Consider the following 14,528-nt stretch of genomic DNA (forward strand, 5'->3'; position numbering starts at 1 on the left):
GGGCTGCTGTAACAAATTACCACAAACTTGGTGGCTTCAAAGAAGAGAAATTTATTCTCGTAAAGTTTGGAGGCCAGAAATCCAGTTAAGAGGTCAATAGGATTGGTTCCATCTGCAAGCTGGTTTGTGCCTCTCTCCAGACTTCCTTCCAGTGGCTGCTGGCAGTCTTTGATGTTCTTTGGCTCATAGATGCATCATTTCCTTCTCGGCCTCCATCTTCTCGTCACCTTCTCCTCTGCATGTTTCCTTTGCTCTTCTGTCTCCTGTAAAGACACTGGGCATGAATTTAGAGGCCACCCTGGCAATCCAGGATGGTCACAACTCAAGATCATTAACTTGATTGTATCTACAAAGACTCTCCAAATTGGGTCACATTCACTGGTTTCAGAGATTAGGACACAGATATTTTTTAAGGAGGACAGTGGTTATTCAACCCATTACAATCCCAAATTATGACTATGAATTTGCCTGTCTTTCCTCTTTGTTCTAGCAATCTTTACTTTATGTATTTTAAACATGTTATTAAATGCATGAAATTTTTGGTTTATTCTTTCTGCTGAATTGACTATTTTATCATAATGAAATGTCTCTCTTTACCTCTCATAATACTTCTTGCCTTAAAATCTACTTTGTACATTAACACAGCTACATAAACTTTTTTTCTTGTTTTCATATTATGTGTTTTTTAAATCTTTTACTTTCAGCCCTTCTTTGTCTTATATTTAAAACTTCTCTCTTATAAACATCATATAGTAAGGTTTTGTTGCTTTATTCAGTCTTTCTTAGTTGTTCATTGGTGTGTTTGGAATATTTAAATTTAATAATACAAATTTAAAATAAATAAATAAATTTAATCTAGTTACTGTTAAGTCTAACTCTTGATTTTTTGTTTTCCATTTGTTTCATGTGTTTGTTCCTTTATTCCTCATTTCTCACATTTTTTAATTTATCCAGTATTTTTATTGTTCTATTTTCCCCAGTAGCTTTTAAGTTATTCTTAAATGACTACTCTAGAGATAGACATCCTTGATTTACTATAGTCTACTAAAATTGTGCTTTTACCACTCTCCAAACAACACAAGTACCCAAACTATTAATATTTAATTCCATTTGTGTCCTCTCCCTCTTTTTGTATTGTTGTCATACATTTTCCAGAAAGAAAAGCTTCAGCTGAATTAAATTTAACAGAGTTTAATTCAGTAACGAACGATTCACAAATCAGGCAGCCTCCCGAGCCACAGTAGGCCAGAGACTCCTGCCCAGTTGCGTGGTGGAAGAGGATTTATGAACAGAAAAAGGAAAGTGATGCACAGAAAACAGAAGTGAGGTACAGAAACAGCCGGATTGGTTATAGCTCAGCGTTTGCCTTATTTGAAGACAGTTCAAACAGTTGGCCACATTTGATTGGCCAAAACTCGATGATTGGCATAAGAATGGTCTACAGTCTGTTTACATCTTCAGTTGTTACAGTTCGCAGTGTATGGAGAAACCTTTAGGCTGAGCTTAAACTATGTAAGGCTTTAGGCTACACTTGAGTTAACAATTTACATGTATTCTATATTTCAAAGACATAACTGTTGTTGTTGTCTTTATAAAAACAGTCTCTATTTATATTTACACGGTAGTGAATTCTTATAATTTTTATGTTGCCTCAGCATCCATTTAGAATATGTTTAGCTTTCTCGTGCCAGAAGGAGAGCTTAGTCACCCTTAATGCCCTTTCTAGTTCTGTACCTCCTCCCAGTTTTCAACGTGGTCGAGCCAGATATCTGCCTTATAAAACTGCCTCCTGGTGACCACCTCTCTATGGGACAGCTAGATAAAACCTACTTGACTAGCGTCCCTGACCTCTGTGCCCTGCATGGACTTCGCAGATATGCTGCCCTGACCACCTCTCAGTCGCAGCATGCCTTCCTGGAACATGTGCCTGCTTTCTTTAAACTCACCAGTTAGAACTCCCCATGGGAGATGCCTGCTGGGTCATACTCTGGTCCCCAATAAAGGCGTTGGCGATGGGTCCCCTTCTCTCTCTCTCTCTCCATTCCTCGCAGACCAACCTTTGTGTGATCTTCAGGCGTGCCGTGTACCCCCAGCCCGTAATAAAATCTTTACTTGCATCTTGTGTTTCTTCTAATCATTGAAGAGGTTCTCTCTATCATAAAGATCCTAAATGAAAACATACCCATATATGAGCTCTTTCTGGTATGTTTCCTTCTTATTGCAATTCTATCAATTCTGTATGAAACTATTTTCCTTCAGCCTGAAAAAGTCTCTGGCATTTTTGTATTGTAGATCTTCTGACAACAAATTCTTTAAACATTTTTCTAATTGTGGTTCCTTTGAAGGTTATTGTCCATGTTTCCTGGTTTCTTTTAAAATGGATTACACTTTAAAATAGATTTTTTACAATATTACTGTGTTGTGTCTAGGTAAGAATTTCTTTGTATTGCTTGGGTTTGCATAGTTGGTTTTTTTTTTTTTTTTGACAGAATTCTCTCTTATCACCTGGGTTGGAGTGCAGTGGTATGATATCTCGGCTCACTGGGTTCAGCCTCCTGGGTTCAAGTTATCAGCCCACCTCAGCCTCCCAAGTAGCTGCGACTACAGGCCTGTGCCTCCATGCCTGGCTAATTTTTATACTTTTAGTAGAGATGGAGTTTCACCATTTTGACCAGGCTGGTCTCGAACTCCTGACAGGAGGTGATCTGCCCACCTCGGTCTCCCAAACTGCTGGGATTACAGGCGTGAGCCACCACGTCAGGCCTGTATAGCCTTTTGGATCTGTAATTTAATGATGTCTTGCATTAGTCTTGGAGAATTCTCAGTTATTACTTCTTCAAATGTTTTTTATGCTCTGTTATCTCTCTCTTCTCATTGAGGGGCTTCAGTTAAACATGTTAGGCTTTATTCTTCTATGTAGTTAGTCTATTTTTTAATCTTTTTATTTATTGGTGCTTTGTTCTGAGTATTTTCTTCTGTTCTAGCTTCCAGTTCATTGATTTTCTTTCAGATTCTAATCTGCTATTAATCTCACAAAAATTCTTAATTTCAGCAATCATATTTTACTTTTAGAATTCTAGAGTTTTTTTATTTTCCAAATCTGCCCTCTTCCTTTTTTTTTTTTTTTTTTTTGAGACAGAGTCTCATTTTGTTGCCCAGGTTGGAGCACAGTGGCATAATCACAGCTCACTGAAGCCTCAACCTTCACAGGCTCAAGCAGTTCTCCCACCTCAGCCACTTGAGTAGCTGAGAATGCAGGTGTGCACCACCACACCTGCACACCTGGCTAATTTTTTTTTTTTTTTTGAGATGGGGTTTTGCCAAGTTGTCCAGGCTGGCCTCGAACTCGAGCTCAAGCGATCCGCTCTCCTCAGCCTCCCAAAGTGTTAGGACCACAGGCGTGAACCACCACTTTCTAGTTCTTGCAAGTTTCAATTATACCCTTCAACAGGTCTGTAGTTCTAATGGGTCAGTTTCTGTCATCAGTAATTGTGTGTGTTATTTTATCTCTCCAAGTATCTGGTTATCTTTGTGTATCAGGAATTATATTTGAAAATGTGTCTGTAGAAATAATGTCAAGGCCTTAGATAACCCATCTTCTTCCAGATATAATTTTTGTCTTGTTTCTGCAGGCATCTGGGGACATTAGCAATCTAGGACCACTCTAATTCAGTCTCAGGAACTGTGATTTTCTGGGGCCAGCCACAGTACCAGTACTTGAAGTACTAGTTCCAGTCTCTGAGACAGCAGATTTATTTTCAGTTAACCCTGATTACCACGGCCTAGTTCTTGTGTCCTCAGAACACATCAGAAGGTATTACCAGGCTTTCCATTAGGGGCAGGCCCTGGACTTCCATTGTTGTCCCTTAACTTCATGAGACAATCAAAAGTCTGTTCAGTCTCTCAGTTGCCCAGTCCTGATACAGCTGCCCATTCCCAAACAATAAGCAGCCCAGTTGCCAAGCCCAAATACCCAGCTATCAACTGGATCTTCATCTTCTCCTAGATCATGGCCCAGGAATGCTTTACTAGTTTGTTAGCTTTCTGATGCCTTCACAGATAAATATTTTTGATTTTTCAGTATTTCTAGCCTTTTTTGAGGGTGGATGGTTGGAGCAATATTCTATTTGAATTACTATTACTAGAAGCAGAGCCTGAAAAATTTTTATTTTTAATTTTAATTAATTCATTCATGTTCAAATTTATCTGATTAAATTCACTCATTTTTAATTCCAAGTTTTTTGGGATTTGGGTTGAAGTAACTTTGTTCTAGTTTATAGCAATACAGTATACTATGTACTATTGCTACATTTTTAAATGTATTTAGGGGCTTGGTGGACTAATATATGATCACTTTTACACAGATATCATCTTATGATATCAAACTTAGATTTGATGAAATGAGTTGGTAAACTTCATATCTTTTACATGCTGTGAAACCTTGAAATTACATTTGGAAGTATCTTTATGAATGAATTTTGGCAATTTGTATTTCCATTTATATCATTTAGATTTTCAAAATATTTAACCCCCAGTAATCTACAGTTTTATAAATGGTCTCATATATATAAAAATATGTTTAAATTCTTTTTCCTACTGTGTATATTTGTGTTTTCTCTCATCCCTTATAATTTATCTTTCAGCAAATGTTTTTGTATTTTATTTTTCTAAAAAAGCTAACCTCAGTTAATAACAAAAATGGAAATTAAGAAAGCAAATGGGAAAGAACAGGAGAAAACTGTATAAACTCTATAACACCATGATCAATCAAAGAGCTATTTAAAATGAAAAGAATGTGGATCGAGTGAATACATGCATGCAAATACTATAGCAAATCATATAAGTAAGAAAGGCAGGACACTGAAGTTACAACTTTATAAAAATGTAACCTTCGTGTTAGCAAAGATTAAAAGCAAATAATGAATGTAAAAATAGCTAAAGTTTAGTGACTCATGAAATGCTTGTCATTCATTATTTAAACTGACTGTTATTTAACTTTCTCTTCCTTACCCAGAAATTTCTTGTGGGCTACCACCCACCATAGACAACGGAGATTTCTTTAGTGCCAACAAAGAGTATTTTCACTATGGATCTGTGGTGACCTACCACTGCAATCTTGGAAGCGGAGGGAGAAAGGTGTTTGAGCTCGTGGGTGAGCCCTCCATATACTGCACCAGCAATGAAGATCAAGTGGGCATCTGGAGCGGCCCGGCCCCTCAGTGCATTATACCTAACAAATGCATGCCTCCAAATGTGGAAAATGGAATATTGGTATCTGTCAACAGAAGCTTATTTTCCTTAAATGAAGTTGTGGAGTTTAGGTGTCAGCCTGGCTTTGTCATGAAAGGACCCCGCCATGTGCAATGCCAAGCCCTGAACAAATGGGAGCCAGAGTTACCAAGCTGCTCCAGGGGTGAGTCTGACTGAGGCCTAGAAGGGCCCTGCAAATGACATGCATTGCTGTTGGATCAGGAAATTAGTATTTGTTCAGGCGGAGGGATGAGTGGTGAGCAGGGTGGGGCAGCAAATTTTTTAGGTAGTGAAAATGAAATTCAGAAGGTGTGTGTATATGTGTGTGTGTGTATATGCACATGTGCTGAAATGAAGAAGTAAAGCTAAACCTGGGCAAGCATTGTGATGTTTCTTTGAGGTTCTTATAAACAGATCTATTAATTACCTTTGAGTACAATAACTGCTGATAGAAAATGAGTAAATTTTTCCGGCCAGGCACCATAATACAGGCTACATGTGAATTTTAATCCTCAAAACAAAGTTATTAGGTAGTTACCAGTTTTTCTAGGTTTGTCTGTTTTGTTTTGCTTGAGACAGGGTCTTGATCTGTCACTCAAGCTGGACTGCAGAGGTGAGATCATGGCTTACTGCACCCACTACCTCCCTGGCTCAAGCAATTCTCCTTCCTGAGCCTCCTAAGCAGCTGGTACTACAGGTGCATGCCACCAGGCCTGGTTAAAATTTTTATATTTTTTTATAGAGATGGAGTCTCACCATGCTGCCCAGGCTTGTCTCGAACTCCTGAGCTGAAGCAATCCACCCACCTTGGCCTCCCAAAGTGCTGGGATTATAGGCATGAGCCACCACGCCGGGCCTCAATGTTTTACAGAGAATATGTGCCTTAGAGAGATCAGATAACTTTGTAAGATACTAACTTGCAGACAAAACTGGAATGCAAGTCTGCCTCACTCCAAGCCTTGGCTTTGCTAATCAGCATCCAGTTATGAAATCAAAACTTACTCTAGATACTTTCAAGGAGGGAGGGATTTCATGCAGGTTGTATTAGTCTGTTCTCACATTCCTGTAAAGAACTACTTGAGACTGGGAAATTTATAAAGAAAAGAGGTTTAATTGACTCAGAGTTCTGTAGGCTGTACAGGAGGCATGGCTAGGGACACCTCAGGAAAGTTACAATCATGGTGGAAGGCAAAGAGGAAGCACGCGTGTTTTCAAATGGCTGGCAGGAGGAAGAGTGCAACTGGGGAGGTGCTACACATTTTAAACAAGCACATCTCGAGAGAACTCTATCACAGGACAGCACTAGGGTGATGGTTCTAAACCATTAGAAACCACCTCCATGATCCAGTCATTTCCCACCAGGCTCCTCCAACACTGGAAATTACAATTTGACATGAGATTTGGGTGGGGACACAGAGCCAAACCATATCACAGCTAATAGGTCACAAAGATGTTAGAAGGGCAGGAAAAGCAATAAGACGAAGGCAGAGTTACCAGAGATCAGGGAGCTACTGTGGCTGCCAGTCTAGAGCACAGGATCCTGTACTGATGCTGAAATGGCCAGCCCCTCCCACTGAGCAGGCAGCTCTCTGAAGGCTGCTAATGCTGCAGGAGCCACCACTGCTGCCAGAATGCAGCTGATATTGTGGAGCCAAAGTCATTGGCATCGCCAGAATTGAAGCTGTAACTGCTCACTGAAGCCATCTATACTGCCACTGCCCGAGCCACCTCTAGAAGTAGAACAGATTCTGCTATCATCCTGCCTTTTAATTTGGTATATATGGCTCCAACTGGCAGAACCTAACCAGAGCCCAGCTATCAAGGAAGATGAATGATTGTAGTTTAAGGCTTCCATTGCTAGCAGTCAAAAGACAGTGCAGAAGTGTGAGACTGGGGGCCAACAGAAATTTAACCAGGACAGCACCTCAATATTACATCACCAGGCATTGATTAGTCAAGGGAAACACTGGGTGATGAACCCTGAAAATGGACATTACAGCATCAGAGTATTTACATACTCCTTAAAGAAGTCATTTTTCTAGTCCAATCCCCCAGATGCTTGAGAAAGCTGAAGTCCAGAAAAGGGAACTGGTCTGCTCAAAGCCAAACTGAAATTATTTTTTCCATTTTATAACAGTTTTATGTAATTTAGTTGAGAACCAAATGTGTTCTGATTTCCTGAGTTCAGATCAACTATATTAAGAGAGAGCCAGCACTACCATTACAATATGTTGCGTGAAATATACACTCTCATTATGGTGACAGTAGGTCTTTTAGATTTTGTTAGACAGTTGCCCACCTTCTCACCGGAGTGAAATGAATGACTAGGCAGCACCTTGCTTCATTGCATGAAGAGATGAGACCCATAGTTCGTTACCACCCTATGTCAGGTGGCCACTGAGAGAAGCCTTGACAGGAGATGAGAGTAGATGTGTGGACGCTGTTTGTTGCACCGGTGTGATAGGTGACGGAGGGACCTATTAGATAAGACATGGGCAGGGGCACTCCTTTATTGCCTAAAATGCAAGACTAAATTGGTGATGTGTTTCTAGAAAGGAAGTATGAAGATAGAAAAATCCATCATTCCTCCCAATTTTGTACTGGGTGAACAGTAATTGGAAGCATTCTAGAAAGAACTGTCCATTGTGAAATCTTAGTTGCACACTTTAGATGAAAAGCAATGAATTGACGATACCTCTGTTTTAGTCACAGTTCTGCGATGTGTCAGTTCTATGACTGAGGGCAAGACATCTTCCTCACCCTGTGTATTTAGTTTGTTATCAATATAATAAAGCTGTTTTCTTACCTTTATTATTATACATAGATTTGTAATTATTATTCCCTTGGCCAGTTTAACAGTGAGAAAAAAGTTATTTTCACACAATTAGCACTACTTTTTTCGCTCTCCCCAGTATGTCAGCTGCCTCCAGATGTCCTGCATGGTGAGCGTACCCAAAGGGACAAGGACATCTTTTGGCCTGGGCAGGAAGTGTTCTATAGCTGTGAGCCTGGCTATGACCTCAGAGGGGCTGCGTCTCTGCGCTGTACACCCCAGGGAGACTGGAGCCCTGCAGTCCCCAGATGTGAAGGTGCCTAGACTCTTATCTGGCTTGGTATTTTTAGCTTGCGTCTTTATTCTCCACATGCCAATTTTTTCTGTTCATTTTTCTTTTTCTCCAGTGAAATCCTGTGATGACTACCTGGGCCAACTTCCTAATGGTCATGTGCTATTTCCACTTAATCTCCAGCTTGGAGCAAAAGTAGATTTTGTTTGTGATGAAGGGTGAGTGTGAGCTTGCCTGACCTGCTGGACATTGAAAATGGGGCTGGGAATTAGTTTTAAAAGGGGACATTTGGTTTGGCTTAAAAGAAAGACATACACACACACACACACACACACACACACACATTCAGAGAGATGAACTTTCAACAGTATGCATAGGAAGAAAGGAAGAAACATATAGAACTAATAACATGAGATATGAAGAGGAAACTGGAACATATATTAACCGGAAAGTTCAAAGGCAAGTATAACTACTGGTTATGAATATATAGGTAACACATTAAGTAAAAAATATCAGCCGGGCACGGTGGCTCATGCCTGTAATCCCAGCACCTTTGGGAGGGTGAGGCGGGCAGATCACCTGAGGTCAGGAGTTGGAGACCAGCCTGGCCAACATGGTGAAACCCCGTCTCTACTAAAAATACAAAAGTTAGCTGGGCATGGTGGCATGTGCCTGTAATCCAAGCTACTTGGGAGGCTGAGGCATGAGAATCACTTGATCCTGGGAGGCGGAGTTTGCAGTGAGCCAAGATGGCACCATTGCAATCCAGTGTGGACAACAAGAGTGAAACTCCGCCTCAAGAAAAATAAATCATGTTTTACAAGCAAAAAAGAATATGAGTAATTTAGAAAGTCCCAGAAAAAAACTGCAAGTAACAAAAAGCTTATTCTTAATAACTGGGATCATTTAAGAATCATTTCAGTAAATTCTTTAAACCATCTATAGTGAAATTTGTAATGGAATGAAAATGCAAACATCAGCATTTTAAAAAAATTCAGTCATATATCATCTGGTTATTCACGGGCTCTGGGCTCTGAGCTGGGGTCCTGATGGCTGCTGCTATTTCCGGCAAGGTCATTACCTTGTTTATGTCCATCTAGTGCTCTTCACAGATGCACAGGGTGCACATCTCTACACGGGAGCTGACCAGCATGGGCAACAAAGCACCTGATCCCAAAATGTTCCACAGAATCTTGGCAGCCTCCAAATGCCAGCACCCAGTAAGAGTTAGAAGGGCATCAGGGCCCGACAGACACTGAGAATTTTCGACAATTGCATACAAAAATCAAGTCCTCTCTTCTTTCCTTTTTCCCCTAGAATATTCACGCTTACTCTTCAGCAGCCCAAACTGCCCTTGTGAGCCTTCTTCATGCCATCACAGATGCAGAGATGAAAGGACAGTCTCTGTTATCTCGCCAGCTATTTCCCACTTTTCCAAACTGGGAGCTGTTTTCCAAACTGGGAGCTGTTTTACTTGCTGTTCCAGCATCAGAGTTAGGAAGGCATTGCATTAGAAGACTAGGTTTCTAATAATGACAATGAGTGATTTATCAGGTTATCATGGAGTAATCAGTGAAACTCCAAGCCTGGGTCCTGGGTCAAGGAGATGGCGCCCATGTCACGACCACCTTTTTCAATTCAAGCAGGACTGTCATGTGACCAAGCTACTGCATTTTGCCATTCTATATTGCTCCCTTCTGGAGACTGTGAGCTTCCAGAATAACGTAGCCTGTGCAACTCTGCCACCTGCTGGCCTCAGGGCCTCAAAATCCTCAGACTTGGGGCAGGGCCTTAGATTGTGAACCAAGAGTCCTGTTGGCTGAAACAGCTCACTATTCACTCCTATTTTCTCCTTTAGATTTCAATTAAAAGGCAGCTCTGCTAGTTACTGTGTCTTGGCTGGAATGGAAAGCCTTTGGAATAGCAGTGTTCCAGTGTGTGAACGTGAGTAATAGGAGTAACATTTCAGGCCAGTCTCTCCCCTTCATCTGTTCAGTATTTGACCCATGACCTCCCCTAATGTGGTTCTTCAATTCTCTAGTCTGAATTATTGATTTGAAAATTTCTTATTTTAATAATGTTTGGTTGTGAATCAATGTGTACATCACCTGTCTTTGGGATCATCTGATCTGTCTCTGTCCTTCTGTATTGTGTGTTCTACCGCAATAAAGCCTACGGTAGTGTGCTTCTAGGAGCTTCAGGAGAGATTAGATAATGTGAGGCTTTAACAATTTACTTTGTTTCTCTCTTTCTTTTCTTTCTTTTTTCTCTTCCTTCCTTCCTCCCTTCTTTCTTTTTCATTTTGTTCTTCCATCAGGTGCAGTCAGTCTACAATTTTTGTATGTATTTGATAATACACAAATATTAAACATGCCTTTAATCAATATTTATTGATCATGTACTTTGTGCCTGATGTTCATCTAGCCACTGGAGTTTTATCAATGAACAAGACGAACGAATTCCCTGTCCCCATGTTGTTTCTCCTTAGGTGGGGAGAGGGACAAGAAAAAAAATAATTCAATGCTATGAAGATAATAAAGCAAAGCACTGAGGAATGAGGGAAAAGTGGGATGCAACATTAGACAGGGCGAGCAGTTGGAGACTCCTTAAATTCTCAAAACATGTACCTAAGTCATTTATGCTGAGAGATTCATAAATAATAAGTCGATTTTTGAAAAAAGAGCCCCATGTGTTCAATAACCAGTAGACTACTGATTTCTCCTAGTCTAACTATTTATAATTTCCCCAATGGAAGATAGAACTTTGCTTCATTTCTTGATTCTAACAATTGGAAAACATGTTTCTTTAGAAAACCATGAAATTTTACTAAAATGTTTATGTTGTTAGAAATATACTTGGACATCTTACAGTGCTTTTTAGAGGAAAATTTTGTAAGAACAAAACTTATATAGAGATTCTTGCTGTCTAAGTAATCCAGTGCTCCTTGAAGCAGCATGACAAATGTCTGTTCTACTATTATGCATTAAAACTCATTGATTGACTACTCAAGATTTCTCTTATTTTTCATAACTCTTGCTAGTTAAAGTAGCTTCTTCCAAATTCCAGTTCTAATGAAAAATGCCAATTAGAAATGAGGGAGAGACTGTTCTAAACAAATCAGTAGATGCTAGAAAGGAGTAACAACTTGAAACCTGACCCAGAACGTAAAAAGAGAAAATTAATCATCAACAGACACAGACATTTTCAAAAGCAAAGCAATCTGAATCCATTTGGAGTTTTTTATAATGGCCTGACTACGTTTCAATTCACTGTGACAGGGCTATTGTTATCACAGAGGTTGATGATCAATATCAATAAGTAATCAGTGAAAGGTTTCACCTATTTAAGATGATTAGCACACATATATACATTTGAGAAATATTTCCCAAGAACGTAGGCTCCTTCCTCAGCACTGCGTCCCCAGGATCCTGATGAGTGGCTGACACAGGACAAGTGCTCAATTAATGTATATTGACTAAAGGAATGAGTAACCCTTGAAAATGGTTATTTTTCTTCTTCAAATGTTTTGCTACTTCATTAAAGTTGTAACGTTTCTATTGTCCAGGAACTGTTATTATCTGGAAGATTCAGGATAGAAAAATCTCTTTTGTACTTTGCAATACACTTTCATTGACATCTCATTTAATCCAACTCTTCAAAGTCCTAATGTCTACTGTCATCTCCTTAGTATATTTTCAGCAATGACAATCATAGCATCCTGTAATTGCAGAATACCTCTGGGGAAATTCCTGAATGAAACTTAGTGCTTTTGTCTTTTTTCCAGAAATCTTTTGTCCAGCTCCTCCAGTTATTCCTAATGGGAGACACACAGGAAAACCTCTGGAAGTCTTTCCCTTTGGAAAAGCTGTAACTTACACATGCGACCCCCACCCAGACAGAGGGATGACCTTCGATCTCATTGGGGAGAGCACCATCCGCTGCACAAGTGACCCTCAAGGGAATGGGGTTTGGAGCAGCCCCGCCCCTCGCTGTGGAATTCTGGGTTAGTGCTCATTTCCCCACATCCCAAATGGGTTCAGAATATCTAACGCAGGCCCTCCATATTTCCATAATTACAGTATGGTATCTCTGTGCGCATTTGCCACAATGGAATGCCAAACCAATGATAAGTGGTTCTAAGGTAGGTCAACACATCAGATCCTGATGACCTTTGCAGCTGGAGGGACTGATGAAAAAACAGGGAGGCGATGAGTGGTGGGAAAGTCCTTCATTAGAATCATATGAATTAAAAACAAATGCCTTAAATCCCCTTATTGCAATGGTTAGCTTAGAAATCTAACCTAGAAAATCAGTGTCTCCTCCTACCAGAAAATGTCTTGAGTTCCTGCCCATGCTTTTCAGCCTCTCATTGGAGTTTTGATGCCCTGAAGTACAAGGAAACCAGACACGAAGGTGGAAGCTGGGCAGAAACACTCTTTCTGGCTTCCTAAAAATGTGAAAAATTAAATCGGAGCTATCTTTACATTAAATTGTATGAGCATTAGCTGAGCATGGTGGCAATTGCCTGTGTTCCCAGCTATTTGGGAGGCTGAGATGGGAGGATCACTTCAGCCTGGGAGGCAGAGGTTGCCGTGAGCTGAGACTGTGCCACTGCACTCCAGCCTGGGTGACAGAGTGAGACCCTATCTCAAAAACAATGAAAATAGGCTGGTCGCAGTGGCTCACACCTATAATCTCAGCACTTTGGGAGGCCAACGCGGGTGGATCACTAGAGGTCAGGAGTTCCAGACCAGCCTGCAGACACAATGAACCTCCAACTCTACTAAAAACAGAAAAAAAACGTAAAAATTAAAATACATAAATTATATGAGTAGAAAGACCAGATAGCAGACTAGTCTTCCAGATAATATACTTCCTTATAAGCTTATACTGATGGAACTTCCCTTTCTATTTTACAGGGAATTTTTTGTTGTTTTTGTTTTTGTTTTTTCAAAACTAAAAGTTTCTTTTCTTCTGGCATCAAATCTACCAAGGAAGAGAAAAGAGGAAACATATTGGGTATCTTTTTATTGACTCAGATATTCTTGATTTCTTGGTCTCTAGGTCACTGTAAAGCCCCGGATCATTTTCTGTTTGCCAAGTTGAAAACCCAAACCAATGCATCTGACTTTCCCATTGGGACATCTTTAAAGTACGAATGCCGTCTTGAGTACTACGGGAGGCCGTTCTCTATCACATGTCTAGATAACCTGGTGTGGTCGAGTCCCAAAGATGTCTGTAAACGTGAGTGAACTTGCATTGGATCTTTCCCATGTCTGCAAAAGCTTCTTATTGAATGTTTTCAAATGTGGGATATGAGAACCCTTTTTTGAAAAGTGTTCAGATAGGTGGATGTAAGAGTTTTTCTTGTAGGTCATCCTTGATTATTGCTTGAAATGCTCACTTCATGAGACTGTTTCAAGAAACAGTTGTAGAGAAAACCTTCATTCCCTATGGGAACGAAAATAATAAGTGACTAGATCAGGGGAAAAAAAATGATGTAAGAAGACAAATTCTGTTTGAATAACTAGGTGGGAAGAAATCCTTTGAAAACTTTGAAATATATTGGTAGTAAATAATGCCATAAATGACTTTTACATTTTGATAAGGGATGCAAGGTCTCTACACAGATCTAAATCTAGATCTAGATAGATCTGGAGGGAAGGTCTTTTTGAAAGTGGAGTTTAGTAGGTAGCTGATCCTTAGGCGCTCTGATGAGTTTTCTCAAGGTGGCAAAATCTGTGGAACCATCAGAACTGCGTGTTTTCTTCAGGAAGCTACGTGCAGGTTGAGACCTTATGTACTGAAGAGAGTTCAGATTACTCTACCTGGCTCCAAAATACTTTCTTTCCCATAGGTAAATCATGTAAAACTCCTCCAGATCCACTGAATGGCATGGTGCACGTGATCACAGACATCCAGGTTGGATCCAGAATCAACTATTCTTGTACTACAGGGTGAGTTGGCAGCAACATCTCTTGGTTTAAGAGTTGCACAACAGCAATACTACCTTCTAGCCACATCTCAGGAAGGAAACTAGGCTATTGCCACCTGCTCTTAAGAGGCTTGAACACAGGTGTTAACTCCTGATTGAAATGAACAACGATAGGAGAAGATTAGGGGAAAAATCTGTATCCTTGCTGGAAACCAGGGCAGTGCACATATAAAGAGTATGCCGTTCACTGGATGGGAAGGAAAAATAATTAGGAGTGT

The 14,528-nt window shown here is 40.1% G+C and overlaps 1 protein-coding gene and 1 long non-coding RNA gene across 4 annotated transcripts in view; one reads left to right on the plus strand and one right to left on the minus strand.

Annotated features, from left to right (window-relative positions):
* The window catches only part of LOC117075393 (complement receptor type 1), a 221,972-nt gene that overhangs the window by 13,026 nt on the left and 194,418 nt on the right, over positions 1 to 14,528 (plus strand). For all 3 annotated transcript variants that reach the window (XM_033197702.1, XM_033197703.1, XM_033197705.1), the window contains exons 4-10: positions 5,015 to 5,413; positions 8,163 to 8,339; positions 8,431 to 8,533; positions 10,174 to 10,259; positions 12,100 to 12,318; positions 13,380 to 13,559; positions 14,173 to 14,272. In XM_033197702.1, coding sequence (XP_033053593.1) covers positions 5,015 to 5,413; positions 8,163 to 8,339; positions 8,431 to 8,533; positions 10,174 to 10,259; positions 12,100 to 12,318; positions 13,380 to 13,559; positions 14,173 to 14,272 — 1,264 coding nt within the window. The remainder of the gene's footprint in view (positions 1 to 5,014; positions 5,414 to 8,162; positions 8,340 to 8,430; positions 8,534 to 10,173; positions 10,260 to 12,099; positions 12,319 to 13,379; positions 13,560 to 14,172; positions 14,273 to 14,528) is intronic.
* LOC117075403 lies at positions 32 to 1,289 on the minus strand. Its single transcript, XR_004433985.1, has 2 exons — positions 1,147 to 1,289; positions 32 to 263 (listed from the first exon to the last, which is right to left on the minus strand). It is a non-coding gene; the product is annotated as an uncharacterized LOC117075403 (long non-coding RNA).

Source organism: Trachypithecus francoisi, unplaced genomic scaffold (assembly GCF_009764315.1).
Source record: "Trachypithecus francoisi isolate TF-2019V2 unplaced genomic scaffold, Tfra_2.0 Lachesis_group5, whole genome shotgun sequence".
NCBI classification, from domain to species: domain Eukaryota; kingdom Metazoa; phylum Chordata; class Mammalia; order Primates; family Cercopithecidae; genus Trachypithecus; species Trachypithecus francoisi.